The sequence below is a fragment of the Physeter macrocephalus genome, chromosome 2 (genome assembly GCF_002837175.3).
Source record: "Physeter macrocephalus isolate SW-GA chromosome 2, ASM283717v5, whole genome shotgun sequence".
Taxonomy (NCBI): Eukaryota; Metazoa; Chordata; class Mammalia; order Artiodactyla; family Physeteridae; genus Physeter; species Physeter macrocephalus.
Window position 1 is genome coordinate 112,384,952 of NC_041215.1, and position 19,698 is coordinate 112,404,649.

Genomic DNA, 19,698 nt, shown 5'->3' on the forward strand with positions numbered 1-19,698 from the left:
CATTTTCTGCCTTGTCCCTTTGTTCATAAGTAAATTTGTATCATGTCTCCCATTGTACCCTTTTCTTTACCTATCTGTTTTCCCCTCAATACTGTGAGTTTCTTATGAGCAGGAATCTATATAGATTAGTGCTTGGCATATAAAATGGACTCAGTAAATATGAATAAACTATTTAGAATCTATCTTTCTTTGTTTCAAGATTCATATTAAAAGATGACTTCAAGAGGAGCAAAACTGGAGTCAGCCTGTACTCAGAGCTTTAGCCCTGCCCTGGCAGCTTTGAGATCCTAGTCAGACAGGTCACATAATAATGCAGAGAAGCCCAAGACGTTTAGCAACATGAGAAATGAGAAACAGCTCAAGAAAACCCAATGAAGATCCAAACTAAGAATGACATATTTCCTAATGATCAAATCTAAGTTTGGTACACTGAGACATATTACCTCTCTTAGGGTAGAATACCTTTGACAACATTAAGTAACATTGTGAGTGATGGCAGCTACAAGCGAGGCAGAAGAAATATTGAAAGTTAGGCTCAAAGATCATGTATAAAGAATACCTTTGAGAAGTAACAAATGTGTGTAATTTCCCCTATGCTGTTCACATAGCAGACAGCACTAATCAATAACAGCAGTCTTTTCTTGAAGTACCTGGGCCTTATCTCCACAGTCTTTCTCAACAGCCAGGCCCTACCAATTGATCTGAGTTGGCATGAGAGAGAAAATCTATTTATCATATAGACTATAAAAGAAAAGAGCTCTGTGATGAGAATCATAAGGACTTGCTTCTCCTTTGAGTCCTAACCATTAACCAGCTAGGAAGTCACCTCATAACCCTAGGCCTCATCACCCTTATCAGTAAAATTTGGAATTAGGAGTGGACTATCTCTGTTTCCTTTGTGTGTCCTAGCCCTAACTATTTATCATCTTAAGCAATGGAAAGTATCTATGAATAACTGAAAAAAATATGAATGACTATCACATAATTCTAAGAAATGAAGTTACTCATTGATGTTATAAAACATTATTGTTATCTATTTTCCTCCTCAGAGAGCTTCTGATACTAATTATAAGATTCTTTGTCCAATGGTTAAAAAGGAAAAAAAAAACTTTAAGAAATTAAATGAAGAATTTATTTCTGTGACTGAAAATACCAATACATACCATATAGTTCTCTCTGTATGGTGTAGACACACATGTAGTTAATAGAAGATATTTCTATCTGTTGAGACTAGGCCCTGGGGTGTCTGATTCTCCATTTCGTGGATCACACCAATACCTTTGCTCAAAATGGTGTATGACTGTGTTCATTTGCAAGTATTTGGATCCACAGCAATGGTTTTTTACTCACACTGCTTCACTGTTGACCCCACCCCCTGCTTGTTTTACTGCCAGATAAAACATCTAACAATAATCTACTTATAAACTATAATACAAGGCTTTGACTGTGACAACTCAAGTAAAATGGCAGATATCAATGGAATGAACAGGATCATCCAAGTGCACTAATGGACTATAATAAACTTCATTTTCTAAGAGCATGATTCAAATGTTCTTTCTCAAGTTGTAATTAACTGATACCCACAACTGGTTGGTTTGGCAATATTTCTGCTTTGGCAAAACAATCATGGTTACTTTCTTGTGGTTACCCTTTTACAGTAAATTCTCACATCAGAGAACTTTCAAGCTTTCTGTTTTGCCAAACTTGCTTCCTTCCTGGTTTACACTTCTAATAATTTTCATGTGCTCTTCTGCTGAATCCCGAGGGTGGACTCCTGACCTCCTTGCTAGAGGTACGAAGGATGCCAGGGTTAGTGACTGCTCTGCGGTTCCCCAAAGCTCCTCCTCCCCAGAACGTGACAGTTCTTCAGCTGCCAAGGTTGGGAAGCAGGACAGGGGACACTCCTGGGGTGCAGTTTCGAGGGGAGGAAGCCGAATTCTGGGGGCTAAAGAGGCCACGCAGGGGACCTGCGTGCGGTGCCGAGCTTGGACCCTTTTGGCCATCCCACGCTGCGCAGCCTGACCCCTGCTCCTGTCTCCCGCCGGTCCGTCCGGCGCGGGCCGCTGTCCACAGTGGGAGGTGCTGAAAGCAAGGAGAGGGCGCGGGGGCGGCGAGGCGGACAGCTTCTCCGAGCGCCTCCGTCCTCGCTCCTCGGTTCCTCCAGCCCTCCCCTCCTCCCGCAGCCATGTTCCACGCGCGGGGAGGGGCTGGGGAAGGGGAGAGGGACGGGGGATCAGGGCGGAGAGAGTCTGCTCTGCCTCAGGGAAGGAGGGGATGAGAGTTGGGGGGAGGCGGCGGCGGCGGCTAGCGAGGAGCCAGCGCTGGGTCCTGCAGTCGAACTCCCAGGAGCCACCATCATGGTGAAGAGGAAGAGCTCCGAGGGCCAAGAGCAAGACAGCGGCCGCGGCATCCCCTTGCCTATCCAGACCTTCCTGTGGCGGCAAACCAGGTGAGGGGCGCAGAGGGCGCGCCGTGGGCCGCCCTGGGCTGGGAGCGCTCCTGGGGCCGCCTGGGTCGTCGTCGCCGCTGCCGCTGCTGCCGAGGCCGCGCCACAGCCTGCAGCTCCCTCTCTGGGGCTGGAAATCAAGCCTTCTGCACCCGCTTAAAAACACGCATTTAAAAAATATTTCAGTGAAGTTTGACGGCAAGCAGGTTGGCAGCTGTAGAATAAATATATACATTATTCAGGGGGTGAGAGGGCAGAGAGCCTAGGGAGAGGGGGCGGGGAATTAGGGAAGATAATTACGACTGATTATGCTCCTGTGTCCAATTCCCCCTCCATCTCCTGCTGTAATTCCAGCCCGGTGACCTGTTGTTTTTCCAGCTCCTGTTTGTTGAATGTCTGCTATGCCCACTTGTTAACCATTTTTGCTCGGATTCAGCTAGTGTAATCTTCCTGGTTAAAGCCTCTGAGAAGAATCATTTTTGATAAGAAATTTTTTTTTCTTGGAAAAACCTGAAACCTATTTCCATAAACGGGAAACAAGGTTTCCATTATTATTATTATTTTAGAGATTTATCAGATAAGAAATTAGATTCTGAAAATCATATGCCACAAGCTGTGTTCAGTTTTCAGTTTTTGAAATGACAGTACACATGAGTAATGCAACGCTTCTGACCATTGGTGATTTAGAATCCGATTAGGTAAAAAGTCTTCAGAATAAGACTGGATACAGAAAACGTAGAAATCCACAGCTTTTTCATATATGTAATTACACATATAAAAGCAAATGTCGTCAGCTGTTTAATACCTGCTCATTAACAAGCCATAGGGAGGCGTGAAATTTGTTTCATAGCACTATGTCTTATTCGTTGAAAATATGTCATAGGATGCTCTAATAATAATTTTACTTGTGTTTAAAACAATTATTTCTATTAATTTTTCAGTGCATTTTTGAGGCCTAAACTGGGGAAGCAATATGAAGCCTCTTGTGTGGTATGTGATATTCACCATTTAATGACTATTTGCATATACTGTGTGGTAATTTGAAAGAAAGAATTTAAATTGTACTGTATACATTAATTCACTCAGCAAATATTATTGAGCACCTACTATGTGCCAGGCACAGTTCTAGATGATGAGACAGAGCAATAATCAAAACAAATATAGAGTTTGCATTCTACTGGGAGGGGGATAGGCCACTCATAAATGAGTAAAATACATAGCCAGCCAGATGGTGATATGCGCTATGGAGAAAAATTAAGCAAGAAAGGACATTAAGGGGCACTAGGGTGGAGGTTTCATGTTAGAAGTAGTGGATAGATAAGGTTTGCCTGCTAATGTGACCCTTGGACAAAGATTTGAAGGAAGGGAGGGAGAAATAGCTGAGGGCAGAGCAGAGGGAAAACAAGTCTAAAGGCCCTAAGTGGGGAGGGGTAGAGCAGTAGAAGAGAGTGTGGAAAGATAACAGAATGAGGACAAGTATAATAAGTCAAATCCTTAATCAACAAAATCAAAACTGTTATATAGTGGAAGCTCATAAAATGAGAGCCTATGACCTACTCAAAGTAGTATGCAATTCTGAACTTTTATGTCTTCCATTTTTTGTGCAAGTCTGAAATGGACAATATGAAATAATTATGAAAATAATGCTATTAATATTTATGCAAAATACAGTGCACTTGTCCTGAGATTCTAAGGGAATCCCATGACTCACAAATTGTCTTTTTACAAATTGAGAAGGCACAAAAACGTGAAGCAAAATTAAAATGGGCTTTTCAAAGACTTCATTAAAACCTGGAGCTCACATAAAGGTCTTTACATTGCATATATTATAACCTAAAAGTGGAAACCTACCCATTTGGATATTGCCATGATATTTGCAAATGACTTGATAGATGATACTAGAGCTCCTTCTAGTAAGGAGCTCTGAAATGTGTTAGGGTCACACACTATTATGGAAGCCAATTGGAAAATTAAACACCTCTCCCCATACACACACATATGTGCACAGCACACACTCAAATAAGAATTTTTTTTGTTGCATTTCCTGCCCTTCAAAATTGTCACAGATTTTTTTAAAATCTAACTCACTTTTTAATAAGGACCTTTTAATGGAATTTGTTGTACTTAGCACAAGTTAAAGTAATTTGACACCTGAAATCTCTGAGCCTTCCTCAAATCATGCTTACAGTTATACTAGCTTAAAATAACCCTGACTTTGTTCTTGGCAAAGATATGTCTGACATTTTAATGTTGTCACACAATATCAAGTAAGTCCCATTCATAGATACAGATAGATAGAGAGTGATGTAAGTATAGAAAACAATTTCCAGGGTTTAAAATTACAAAAAGTTATATTAGTAACATTTAAGAAGAAAATGGCATTAAGTATCTAAAGCTTCCTGAGATTATAAAATATATAACTCATCCTCTGAAAGTATATTCATCAGACTGTATAAATTCTTTATAATCTTTTAATGTCTAACATACTCACCCTTTACTTAATGAATACTTAGATACCTGAGGGCTGAGGAATTTAAAAGTATTTGGATCTGCCTTTATCTGGTTTCTTTAAGAAAACCCCAAAGACTACATCTCTGATTGAACTCCTTGCCAAACCTCAGCATGCCTTTCATTATGAAGGTGAATGTATTTTCTTTTCTTGAATCAAAGGTAAATAGCTTTCTTTGGAGAATCTCTGTATTAAGCCATATTTTTTCTCAGGTATCCTAATAATTCCAATCATACAGCTTGAGCACTTGGGACTGGTATTATGACCACTCGGGGAGAACACAGTTCTCTAGACCATTTGGGACATCAAGTAGCAAGCAGGTTCTGTTCATACAAGTCAAATGTTTATTAAATTTATTCTGATATTTGGTAGCTGCACTTTCCCCAACACCTTATAGTGATATCCTCCTCCACCTTCAAAGAGAAAAAACAACTCAGTAGGTCAACTTGCTCTGGGGCTTGGGGGTAGGGTGCTTCACTTGCTGAAAGTATCCCTGGCCAGGATAGAAGATTTAATAAACCACCAAAGCAAAAATGGCTTATTTCCCTCCTCCCTCCCTCCTTTCTTCTTTCCCTCCTTTTCTCATTTTATTCAACAGTTAGATGAACAATCTTTATGGTTCTAGGCATTATGTAAGGAGTGTCCTGTGCCAGATCATTGCTAGGGACATGGAATAACTCAGAGACCCCAAAATCAGATCTCTTGAAACAGTTGGATCTTATTTAACACTTGTTGCCCATTCACATAAATTCTGTACCTCAAGACACTTTCACAAAGGACATTTCACCTTGGTCTGCAGTTGTGATAGCTCCTTTCAATGACCCAGCATCATTTTATAAAATATTACGTCCAAAACCTTCATACAGCTAAATGTGTTGTTGTACTCCTTTTGACGGGAGCTTATTTTGGTGGAAATAAAGATCATTTAATAATTCAAGCCATATACTTTGGATCAAAAACGTGAAAATGGGTAGATAATTGGAAATTATCACTGACTCATTTCATGTCAACATATACAATGAAATGCAATGTGAGGGCACTCTAAAGAATTTGGTCTAGTGATATGTATCTTTTTGGGTATACAGTACTGTGTTGTCTATTTTTTCACCCATCAGAATCTCTAATTTCTTATTTTACTTTTTTTTTTTTTTTTTTTTTTTGGTACCTACAGTCCTTTGAACGAGTGTTGGTAGAAAACAAGCTGCATGGCCTCTCTCCGGCCCTCTCTGAAGCCATCCAGAGCATTTCCAGATGGGAACTGGTACAAGCTGCTTTGCCTCATGTCCTCCACTGCACTGCAACCCTGCTGTCAAACAGAAACAAGCTAGGTTGGTGCTCCTACATTCCTTCTTCATGACATACCATTGTCCTCACTCATTGTAACTCATAATGACACTCACAATAACAACCTGTATAACTGACTATTTTTCCAGGCACTGGGCACACATTCTCATTTAATTCTGACAAAGTCTCCCTCACGTTGGTGTCATTGTTATCTCCATTTTACCAATGAGGGAACTAGCTCTCTTTCTTTTAACTTTTTAACTTTACAAGAATATGTGAATGTATTCTCCTTTTAAACATTAGAATGTTATAGAGAAGCTAAAGACTCTCTCTCACCTGTTCAAGATGAGTTCTAATCAGTTGTCCCTTTGTCCTCCCAATGCCTAAAGCAACCACCTTCATGAATTTGTCATATTCCCCTCCAGATCTTTTCCCAACTTCGTGGTGTTATGTGTATGTGTGCATGCGTGCACATACATATTATTTTTCTTGTTTAGATTATTTTGCAGATTTCTTTTCCCACATGGCATTATGTCCTAGCCATCTGCCCCAAGATCTTCTCCATCCAGTTCCTTCCCCTCATTTGGGTCTCTGCTCAAATGTTACCTTTATAGAGGGGCCTTTCCTAATCACACTGTCTAAAATGGAGTAGCTGTTATCCTCAAAACCCATACTCTTAACTACTATGCTGCTTATTTGGAAATATATGTGGGTATCTGACTGAAGAGATGTGATGCATGCAGTTTCTTTCCCTGCCAGCATATCTGCAGAGATTGCAGCCAGTTAGAAAGTCCCAAAGCAAGAGTGAACCCTTTCAGCAGTGGCTGTAAGTGGTGTAGAGAAATGCTAGTGTCTCCCAGGAAATCAAGCCACAGAAGAAAGCAAGAATGTTCTTCCCACACCCGAGGTTGACACCCGTTGTTCTGGTCACGGAGTTTGCCTTAACCTACCTGTGTTGTTGTCCCATGCAGGCCACCAGGATAAACTGGGTGTTGCTGAGACAAAGCTCCTTCATACCCTGCACTGGATGCTCCTGGAGGCCCCCCAGGACTGCAACAGCGAGTGTTTTGGGGGCACAGACCGAGGCTCCAGCTGGGGTGGCAGCAGCAGTGCTTTCATCCACCAGGCTGAAAACCAGGGTTCTCCAGGGCAGCCTTGCCAAAACAACTCCAATGATGAAGAAGAAAACAACCGATGGAAGATCTTCCAGAACTCCATGGCTACTGTGGAGCTCTTTGTGTTTCTGTTTGCTCCTCTGGTACACAGGATCAAGGTAAGCAGAAAGCTGGTGAGGGCTAAGGGGAACTAGAAGTCAGATGAGGGTTTGCTTCAAATGATATTTCTGTATTTGGCATCCATGTCTTTGTATGATCTTATAGCAAGCCAAGACATGGAGAGCTTTGTTTCTATACTAAACTATTGAATGTTATTTCAGAACCACAATTGTCCTACTCAAAAGTCTTCAGTGGTTCTCCATCTGCCCCAAGATAATACCCAAAATATTAAACATGGCATATAGAGTCAACTGTGATCTGGGGCTTAAATCTTGTCTTAACTGATGAACTGCCGATCCCTGCTGGCCACCTCATGATCCAGTTCTGGGAGCCTTGTGAACCATTCCCTGAATATGCCCTTGCTGTTTGCTCTGCCCTCCTCTGTTCCTTTCATGATTCTTCAAACTTCAACTTTAGTGTCATCATTTCCATGAAGCTTTTCCTCTGACCTTCCCCATGTAGGTTTAGTCACCATCTCCTTTGTATTTCTACAGCATTTTGTAGCTACTTCTATTATAATGCAAGATCTGGAACAGAAGTTTTTACTGTGGACTTTTTGATATTTTGGTATACAATCTAAGAACTGCTTTTCAAAATACTTTTAAATGCATAAAGTACAAAACATAGTATTACATGGAAACAAATTGTATTAAAATACAATTATATACATGTACCCCTTGGATCTGAAAGAGACCAAGATTATTTTAAATCATAGTGCTACCACTTTCTAGCTGTGTGATCTTGTTGATATTACTTAACCTCTTGGATCCTCCATTGTATAAAATCGTGGATATTCAAACACAGGGTGAATATATATGAAGACATGATACATGAAAAGTATGTAGAAAAAAAAATGAAGTACATGGAAAGAAATCAAGAACTGTTTGTTACTTCTGTGAATGAATAAATTACAATATTCCATCTAAGTGCTCTGATAAGAGATAAGAAGGAATTAATATGCTCAACTGTTCTTTAATAGAATATTAGGATCTTAATCTGATTGACTCTGTTCCATGGCTGGTAGGACTAGAATTGAAACTACCTGTAAATCCCCAAAATGCTTCCCATGACTGGCCACATTGTCTATCAAAATTATCAAAAGATATTAAATGTTGTTAAATTAAATTGCTGCTTTAAAAGCATTACACTTTTTAGTTTTAAAAGTCTTTGATAAATGTTACACTTAATGGAAAGCATTACTTTAACTGAGACGGTCCCCCTGACCTGTGGGATCTGCAGGATCTGGCTCCTGCCCCACTACCTGGCCTCATCTCCCTCCATCTCACTGGCCTCTCTCTTGTTCACTAAGTTGCAGGCTTCCCAGAGACTTATCCTCAAACTCAACACATTTGTTTTTGCTTTCAGGCCTTTGCACTGGTTTTTCCTTCTATCTGAAACATTTACTGCCACCTTCCACCCTAGATTTTCACATGGCCATGTTCTTTTCATCAATTTACCCACAACTCAAATGTTACCAACTCAAAGTATTTCCCTGGTTACTTTAGTGCTACTACGACATGACTCTACATTTTTTGTTGTTTCCTTCTTAGCACCTATCAGTACCTGAAATTATTTTATGTGTTTGTTTACATGTTTATTGCCCATCACCCCCACAAGAACAGAGGTTCTTGAGCAAAGGGACACTGCCTGTCCAGGTCACAACTCTACCTGATAGTGTCTAGAATAGTGTCTGGCATATATGAGGCAATCAATAAATATGTAATGACTGTCACTAAATAAACCCAAGTTATTATCAGAAGCTGATCCAGATGCTAAAAGTAACAATTATACATAGGTACATCGTCCCCAAAACAGAAAGAGCAAGAAAGAAAGCTCCTTAAAAAAAAAAAAGATAGCCTATAACATGTCTATTTGTAGAGAGAGATCCTCTGGATTAAAAAATGTGGAAGTATAGGAGTGGCTGGAATGGCTATAATTTTATTTGAAAACATGCTGAGAGTCCAAGATTTGGAAACACATAGGCCTGTGTTAGAATCCAGTGCTTGCTGCTTCCTATTCTATGTAGGAAAGACATTGAGCAATTAAATTCTTTAAGCCTCAGTTTTCTCAAGTATAAATTGAACATAAGAGTAATTTTATGGAACATTGTGAGGATTAAACAAATTAAAGTGCTCAACCTGACACACAAAATGTCATTAACAAATGGTAGATTTTAGTGTTGGCATTTTATTGCTATTGACATTATGAATTATTAGTAGAAGGGGAGCCAGATCTTCCTTCAGGGGAGACCACACAGATAGTGAGGAAAGCTGGCTCAACGTCCCCAAGTTTTACCTATGGCCTGGGATTGGAGTATTTATAAGGAAGTAAAACAATGCCTATGAAACACTGCACAGTGATTAATACATAGTATTGTACTGTAACAATTACTGTTGGCTATTATTACTAGCATTATTGTTTTATCATTTTATTATTGCTGTGAGAGAAATATTGTTCTAGATGCCATAGGGAACAAAAAATATAAATTTCACCACAAGACATTTTTCATCTGAGCAAGGGCTTTGCTTTTATCAGTGTAGTGAGGAATGTACAACCCCTTGATCAGGGTTTCTCAATCTTGGCACCATTGGCATTTGGGGCCAGATAATTCTTTGTCCTGTGCTTTGTAGGATATTTACTGACATCTCTGGCTTCTACCCACTAGATGCCAGTAGTACCTCCTTCTTCCGAATTGTTACAACCACAAATGATTCTAGACATTGCCAGATGTCCTGAAGGGGTGGGGAGGGGTGAGAATTGCCCCCGATTGAGATCCACTGACCTAGATCTTTTATCTGCCTGCTAGTTATCAGGCCCTACCTTTCTTATCCGTACTGTACCCATGTCAAATGCTCCTCACCAGCACCTTTAATGGCCTTTTCTCCCTATTCTTCCTTTGCATTTGTCCTTCAGAACTCCAGCCCCAGATCAAGACCGAAAGCCACCTTTTCTATCCCAGCCCCAGAGATCTGCATCCTCCTGGGGTAAAACCAGACAACAATCCAGCCTGTTGTTGCTACAAATTGTGGTCTCAAGCTCTGTGTGCTGCCCCACTTGTCAGTCCTTGTCTTGACTCCCTCGAGACCCCACTCTGTGCTCACATAGACAATGTTTTATGTTGAGGCTCTTATAGGACATAGTACTGCAGGAGGCATGAAGAGCTGAAATCCAGTCTAGGCATGAGCCTGTGCCTCCACTTCCACACCTCCTCAATCCCTTCCACTTGCTCTGCTTTCCTCTGTTAGGTAACAGAAGTTTTCACATATCATTTCTAATTTTTACAAACACCCACAGGAAGGTGGATATCTTTGTCTTCATTTTACCAAAGAGGAAACTGAGGTCCAGAGGGGTAATCATCAAGCTCATTAAGTAACCAAGGTGGGATTCAAACCCAATTCCATCTGACTTTCTCCAAAACTATACTGTTTCTTTTGTTTCTGTACTGGAACTCTTCTCATCAAGGTCATGAACAACCTTGAGCTATTGAACCTAATCTTTATTTTGCTGTCTTCATTTCCCTGAAATTTAGCTGCATTTGAACCTACAATCCTTTCTTCTTGAAGTTTTTTATCCCTTTGGTAGCACCACATTCTGCTAGTTCTCCTTGCATCCCTGGCTACTTCTGCTCTATCTCCTTTGACAGCTCATCTTCTTTGCCTGCCCCTCTAACATTGTGGTTCTCCAGAGAGGCAACCTAGACCCTTTGCACTTCTCACTTTGTCTTCTCTTTGGAGACCTCCTCTCCTGCTTCATTTACCATTTGTGTCTTAGTAGGCTGAGGTCACCTAATTTTATATGTCTAAAGTAGTCTCCTTTCCTAACCTCTAGACCAACTTGTCAACTAGCTTCTCCAGATAGATAATCTAAGGGCATTTTAGATTTCCCCTGGAATGAGCCATTGTCCTGATGTTCTGTATTTCAGGTGATAGACCCATTCACATAAACTCAAAACCTAGGCGCTTCCTTTGATTGCTCCTTCATCCTTACCTACACATTCCACGAATCACAGAGTTCTACTCATTTTGTCTCTTAAATATTTCTCAGATTTACCTAATTTTCTTCATCCCTGTTATCCTCCTTAACCCAAGATTTCATCATCCGTGGCTTGGGCCTCTTACTTGGGCCACTTTCTAACTGGATTTACAGTCTCCTGGCTTGTCTCATAAAATCCAACCTCAACACCAAAGTGATCTCTCTAAAATGCAGATCTTAACATATCATCAACATACTTAAAGTAATTTGTTGATTTCTCATTATACAGAGGATGAAACTCTAGCTCTCCAGTGTGGTAACTGGGGCCTCCATGACCTGCGTGGCTACCTCTCCTGCCTATGAGCTCCAAATGCTTGGAGTCTCCCTAAGAACATAACATGCTTTTTTCCAGGCCTATTTCATGCTGGTCATGTCACCTGGAATACCCTCCTACCCTACCCTTCTGCCTAGAAAATTCTTACTCATCATTTGTGACTTCATTCAAGATCTATCCTCCCTCCTTCTCTATCTCTATAATATATTAGACATATTTTTATTATTATTTTTAGCTTCTTATTATCATTATCTCTTTATCTGTCCATCTCTTCTACTAGATTCCAGATGGTTTGAGAATAGGAATTATCATTGTATCTTGGGTAGCTAATGTAGTGTCTGTGTTTTGTAGGCATTTAATTTATATTTATTGAATGAATTAGTTTACTAATTAGCAAATAATCTAAGTGACTCATCCTTTTGTAAGACAGTGTATAATTCAATACATTTTTATGCTTTTACTTTATAACTAGCTCAAATATTTTACATGAAATCAATAATCTGAAAATTCTGTCAAATATATTATTAATTTTAGACCAAATTTAATTTTTTAATGAACATTTGTTACAACTAAGGAATCTACTTTAAGTGTGCTGCCAACATTTTCTTGATTTGATCCTAATCACTTATTCCTTCAATAAATATTTATTGAGTGCCTACTACATGCTAGGCACTGTTCAGAGTGCTGGAGAAACAGCAGGGGATAAAACAAAATCCAAGCCCTCAAGGAGATTTTTATAAAATTTGTATGTCTGAAGTAAACAACTTTAAAACAGAATTTTAAATAATAGTTGTTTAAGTAGATGTCTCTAAGCTACTAGTAAACACATTTAGAATTGCTTCATGTCATCATGGAAACAGGCTTTCATTGCAAGCAACATTGTGGAAATGTTGATTCTTTGAATTTTTGCACCTTCTGGTCTTTCTCAGAACCTTTCTGGACCACCCACCCCACAGCTGTTTGAATGATAGAATACCTTCTCCAGCTACAGAGTTTCTGTTCATGTGTGCATATGTGTATATATCACACTGGGTGACCCATGAAAGAGGATTCTATTAGAGGAATTAGTGACCCAGAGTTTATACATTCAGCCAACTTAAGAGGACTTACAAAGGAGCATATCAACATAAGAACTGGCCATCCGTTCTGAAGGTGTTCAGGTCTAAAGAATGATCAGATTTATTTGGTGTAATTTGAGACTGTCACATATGCTCAATTAATCAACAATTATGTACTGATGTTCAAGGAAAAATGCACAGAAAGAGATCTCAACTTGTCTTCAAGAAATATACAGTCTAGTTGGGGGTATATCAAACAAAACAAAATGATGACAGTAACTGTCACTGAGTGGATAGAGCAGAGTTTAAAGGCCAGGATGTCAGTTTAAGAGAGCCCACTTCCTGCTGCAATGTCCATTGGAGTTTTATTTGTGCCAAGATTACTTAGAAGAAACGTGGAAAAGGACCAATCTCTGAAACTAAGAAATTGTCAAAACCAGATCCATTGTGATTTAGCATTCTGCATTTCTGGAGACAAATCTGATATACTTTGCACATGGTTAATTCCCTGATTGCTGGATCTAATACCACACATGATACCATGCAGACTTCCCCATGTCCATTTCAAGGGAAACGGGTTGCTTTCCCCTTAACTTTGGATCTATCTAGTTGTTTACTCAGTATATCTAGTTGAATGTCTAACAGGCCTCTCAAACTTAACACGTCTAAAACTAGGCTCCTGATATCCCCAAACCTGTTCCTCCTTCATCATGCCCATCTTTATTAGTGGCAAAGCCAAAAAATCTTTGACATCTTTTTCCTACACTCTACCTCTAGTCAATTAACAAATTCTATAAACTGTACCTTCAAAATGTATCCAGAGTCTACAGCTTCTCATTTTGCCCTCTACTGATACCCTAGTCTAATGATCTTTCACCTAGTTGATAATAATAGCTCCGTAGTCTCTTTCCTCCCTTGCTCTTTCTCAAACTATTCTCAATAGCCTGAGTGATCCTCAAAACATACATCGAGTCATGTCATTCCACTATTCAAAACCCTCCAGTGACTTCTCATGTTACTCAGTAATTGAAATCCTTACTATGACGTATCAGGCCCTATATTATTTGGAATTCAAAAACGTCTCCGATCTTATTTTTTTCTACTCTACTGTCATTCGCTTGACTCCAGGCCCGCAGTCTCTTGGCTGTTTCTTGACACACAGGATATACTTAGGACCTTTGCACTTGCTGATTCCTTTTCACAAAATGCTTTTTCTGGAAATATCTACATGGCAGCTCCTTCATTTCATTCAGATCCTTATTCAAAAGTCACCTGCACAAGAAGGGCTTCCCTGGCCTTCCTGTCTAAAACATCAGCACCTTGTCTGACACTTCCCTTTCCCTGCTTTACTTCTCCTTTGCACTGGAGAGCAGGGATTTTTGTATGCTTTGTTCACTGTTGTATCCCAGAACCTAGAATAGGACCAGGTACACAGTAGGTGGTCTATAAATATTTGTGGAGTGAAAGTGGCATGAATTTGACCAAATGCTTTTCCAATACTGACACTAGATGTTTTTCCATCATGGGTACTGCTGTGGTGCCAGGATCTTGGCCTATAGCTTGCGGAAGAGTCCCCTCTTTACCAACGTGGAGATTTATTCAGGGATTTCATCTAGCCTTTCCAGTTGAAGCTTCCTTTGAGCTACATTGATTCACCATTTGCAGAATCAATTTTTTTCCTTTTTTTCAATTTCTTTCTAGCTCTCATCCTTCTAGATCAGTGATTTTCAACCATAGCTACACATGAGAGTCACCAGGGGCAACTCAAGAAAACCTCACAGTGATTCTAATTTAATTGGTCTGGTTAGGGGAGGAAGCAGGGCCTGGGCCTCCTAGGTTTTAAAAGCTCCCCAGGTGATTATAATACACAAGTCAGGTTGCAAATCACCACCCTGTGAATTCCTGGTCTCAGTTATGTTCATTAATCTACAATCACTCTCTCTGTTTCCATCTCTACGTTGTTTTGAGAGGCCGAGTTGTTGAAAATGTAACCTCAGAATGTCATACATTTGTACTTATACAATTGCATTTTAAACATCTCAGCCACTCAAAATGATGTAATGCTGAAGCAGAGAATGTACTCCCTGGAAGAGACCTTCAATTGTAGATGACCGAATGAGTATGGGTTGTAAAGTAAGTACAATTCAGCAAGTACCTATCATGCACCCAATTCCTAATGCTGTATTTAGCATTGTGATGATGAGGGGGGCTGTGGCTACATCGCTGCCCTCAGGGAATTAAAGATCGTTGAGAAGGCAACAATATAAAATAACATACTAAGAAGGGTCTAACTATATGTTCCTGATTCCATGAAATGTAAGAGCAAGAGATGGACTGGAGAATAGAAAGTCAAAATAGCATCTGAGGATATTGCCTTATGAGGGAGAAAGAAGGACAATTAAATCATTAAGAGGAATAATAACAATAACCACAAGTAAAGCTATCTGCCAAGACCCTTGAAATAAAAAGGCCTCAATCACTACTAACAGAAAATAATAATTGTGTGTTTCATGCTCTGCCCAAAGCTGCATCTTAATTAATTATTCATTTTGCCTAAAGCAGACCACCGTGATTTCTATTGTAATTATGATGATAATTTAAGGCTATTGGTTTACCGTAGAAACACTCATCAGAGTGATGAAGGAAGGTCTTGAAGATCAGCCTACTTTGAAAATAATCATGTGAATGATGTTCTTTATTTATACGATTTTAGAAGGTTACTTTCCATTTATAGTTATTACAAAGTATTGGCTATATTCCCCGTGTTGTACAATACATCCTTGAGCCTATCTTACACCCAGTAGTTTGTGCCACAAACTATTGGGTGAATGATGTTAACCGTTGCATTGACTGGTCCCTTCAGCCAGTTCTTGGATATAGATCTTCTCTTCTCCCAGGAATCTGACCTCACGTTCCGACTGGCGAGTGGGCTTGTTATATGGCAGCCCATGTGGGAGCACAGACAGCCCGAAGTCTCTGGCTTCACAGCACTGGTGAAGCCCATCAGGAACATCATTACAGGTTTGTGACTCAGACACCCAGTGGGACAGTGTCAGCATACATAGGAGTGAGGGCGATTGGATGATGTGCTCTTAAGAAACCAAGAGGAAGAAAACTTCAGGGAGTTATCTAGGTGCCCCAGGTACGGGGCTCATTTACATGATGAGAAACTCTAAACCAGGAGCACACGCTGTTGAGTTGTATGGCTTTGGGTAAATCATTTAAACTTCCTGTGCCTGTGTTTCCTCATCTGTAAAAATAGGGTAGGGGTCAAAACACAGTATTACAAGTATTTACAGGGTTGTTATGAGGAATAAATGAGTTAATATATGTAACATTACTTAGAAGAATGCCAGGCACATAGTAAGTGAATAAGTGGTAGCCATTATTATTTCATCATTATGGTAAGTGGAGTAGCAGCTCCTTAACAGTCTCGCCTTAGTGGGTTGTTGTTGTTTTTTTTTTATCAAGGCATTTCACTACAGGAATTGTCCAATGCAATAGTCCTACTGTTGAATTGTAGAAAGAGTACAACATGATAGCTAGAAAAGTGCCTGAAAAGTTCATGCTCCACCCCAGATCTATCTCTTACCATGTATGTAACCTAACCTCCCTGAGCATTTCTATTTCTTTACAATTGAGATAAAAATACCACCTTATATGGCTTCATAGTGAGGAGTCAATAAGAATGCATATAAAGTGCCCATTTTATAGAGAGTACTTAATTACATACTTCTATTCCCAGCCCAACTTTCAGCATCAATAACAAAATTTAAAAAGAGATAAATTATGTGGGAAATCTACAGAAGTGTGTGTGTGCGTGTATATATATACACACACTGAAGTATATACAGAAGTATATATATGTATACATATATACATATATATAGTTAACTTTATAAGGTTTCTCTGCAGACAGTGGAGGATTATGAATGGAAAAGAGCTTTGTAAAGGGAAGGAAACCATAAACAAGTTCTTACATGCTTTATTTTCCCCTATAACTTAACACAAACTTGCAAGGTTCATAACATGTTAAGGGATTTTGTAAACTAAGAAGTTGCATATTCATATATGTGATAAGATGCTTATAGTGACAAATCATGCTTATTATAGCCATTCAAAAGATGAAATTTTGCATACAGTAAAAGTAGACTGATCCCTCAATTTACATGTATATAATCCATTAACTATTGAAATAAATTGTAAATTAAAGAGTAACAGTCTATCAAAATATTCAGATATCAAGGAACTAAGTAAAGATGCCATAGTCAGAAGTGATCTACTTCAGAATCCATGGATGGAATGAGGTTAACACTTGTATAAAAACTAAGGAATCATGTCCCTCCATGAGAGCAGCTGAGCTATTCACTTCCCCCCTCCTTTTGCTTCTCAGTGATATTCACAGCAGGTTCCTTACCCTCTGCTTGATGCCTGTGGACTTGAAATGGTGTCCACTGAGGGAAAATTAAACTCAACTTAGCATGGCCAGAAGAAAAACAGTGGCACATGAGTGACACTCCTCTGATCTCTTGCTTTGTGATTTGGTAAATCACTTTGCCTCTTAGCACCAAAGTATTCCAATTCAAATGGGGCCTGTCATTTTGGCTTCCCATTGATCCTCCAGTAAAGATGTGACTGGTTTGAATCTTACCTCAGGGGCAGCTTAATGTGTTCAATAAAGCACCTGGAGCCAGGTAGCCTGGGCTGGAACCTTTTTGTAAGGGTCAGTGACCTTGGGCAAGTTAAATTCACTGTTCCTTAGTATCTTCATCTGTAAAATGGGTCTGGAAGTATACCATAAGTTATTACAGGGTTATTGTAAGTGTTAAATCAGTTGATATATGTAAAACGCTTAGAACAGGACTTGACAGATATTAGGTACTATGTAGATGTTAACTGTTATAATTTTTAGTATGGCCAATTTTTAGCACATTAACCTATTGAGTCGTACTGAATAAATGAAGAAATCTATATTGATAACCTAGAAATGCTAAGATTTTTGAATAGGTTATGTGATTTCTCTTACAACATATGCTATTAAATGTCTTCTTTCAAGGTTTTAATGATCTATTAAAATAGGTTTTTGATTTGAAAGTGGAATGAACTTAGGAAATAAAATACCTTATATAACATATAAACTTATAAAATTTGTGGTGGGATTCCATCCATCTTTGCAGCTAAGAGAAGCTCTCCCATCAACAGTCAAAGTCAGACCTGTGAATCACCAAATCAAGACACAAGACACCGAGAGGTGAGTATATTATAATCATGAGAAGAAAGGTGGTCATTCTTTGAACATAATGTAGTGTGAAGGGTAAGACTTGACCAGTGCTTTATCTCAATGACTAGCATGTAACAATAAATGTTAGTTATCATTATTTATCCTGCATTAACTCAAGTATCATCTTGTTCTCAATTATTGAATCTCCTAATATTTGCTAGGCAAACCTAATATAGGTACAGTAGTACTGCAGCAGTGGGGAAGGAAAGGAGGCTTAAGCTACAGCATCCTTTAAGGAAACTAAAGTTTAATGAGGAATCAAGACCAATCGACATAAAACAGAAGATGCATAATAAAACAATATAATTTAATGTAAATTCATCCTGCACTATTTGATTCAGAAGAGAAATGAAGACCAGGGTAGTTCAAAGCCACATAGAAATGTATACTGTCATTAACTTAATATGTGTTAGATGAACTGCTTTCACTTCCAGTTCAGCATGTGAAGAATACAGTTTACTGCTTTCCATCAAAATTGGATCCTCTTTCCAACTCATGCATTATTGCCAGGAGTAGCATCATCCTTTTCACCCTCAAAACTAGAAATTTTGGAGTCCTAGTGTATCTCCTACTGAGCAATTGCTAAGTATAGGCACTGTGATTTATATGCTGTATTTCATCTATTCTAAGATGTACATTTTTTTCACTTTTAACATATTTGAAATCTAGTGTATTTCATGATCTTTGGCCTCTTACCATCTCCCTGCCTGGTAGAAGTCTTGATATGATTGTCATTCTTGCAGCATAAATTTGGTCATTTTCAGCATCTAGGTTTGCAGAATCAGGGTCAGTGGCTTAGAAGAGTATGTCAGAGGGGATAGTGAAGCACTCTTTTAAGAAATAACACTCTTGACACAGAGGAAGTTATTCTATGGAAAAATATATATCAACAGCTTTGAGTTGAAATTGCTAAATGTGAAACAATTTTAGGAATACCTACACAAATTTATATCACTTATATTTTCCTTTTTACATATACATGGGATTGATATATAATCAAAAGCTCTGCATCAATAAGGCTAAGGTAGACCTTTTAAATAAGTATAAAATTTAAAAAGTTCTCACTGATAAGAAGTGTCCTAAGTGAATAGAAATTTTTTCTTAATCATACATAAAATAATGGTGCATCTTATAACTTGAAGACATCTTAGATACAATGAAATACATAAATCCCACATTTCAGTCTCTTTAATCCTTTCCATTTGATTTCTTGAGTCATATTGTTTTCTTTTCATCGTGTTGCTCAGTTGTGCACTGTTACCCCACTAAATCCAGGTCCTTGTAACTAGATTGCAGCTGGAACCACAGATTGGATTTTCTACCTCTAGCCTTTCCTGCTTCACATAAATATCAGTTCATAATGCCTGACTGATCTTCCTAATACATCATTTATTTATTAACTCATCATTCCACAGAGGCTCATTATATACAAGGTGCCAGCCTTTTATTATATCCCTTCCTCCTTAGGAACATTTAGTGGATCCCATCAAGCATCAGCTCAAGACCACACTCCTCTCCCTGGCTTTCTGTGCATTCCACC

At 39.0% G+C, this 19,698-nt stretch overlaps 1 protein-coding gene across 3 annotated transcripts in view; it reads left to right on the top strand.

Annotated features, from left to right (window-relative positions):
- Positions 1 to 2,357: 2,357 nt before the first annotated feature.
- Positions 2,358 to 19,698, top strand: part of UNC80 (unc-80 homolog, NALCN channel complex subunit) — a 248,069-nt gene continuing 230,728 nt past the window's right edge. For all 3 annotated transcript variants that reach the window (XM_024124665.1, XM_055079011.1, XM_024124666.1), the window contains exons 1-6: positions 2,358 to 2,449; positions 3,388 to 3,436; positions 6,127 to 6,283; positions 7,211 to 7,512; positions 15,775 to 15,898; positions 18,055 to 18,128. In XM_024124665.1, the coding sequence (XP_023980433.1) occupies positions 2,358 to 2,449; positions 3,388 to 3,436; positions 6,127 to 6,283; positions 7,211 to 7,512; positions 15,775 to 15,898; positions 18,055 to 18,128 (798 nt within the window). The remainder of the gene's footprint in view (positions 2,450 to 3,387; positions 3,437 to 6,126; positions 6,284 to 7,210; positions 7,513 to 15,774; positions 15,899 to 18,054; positions 18,129 to 19,698) is intronic.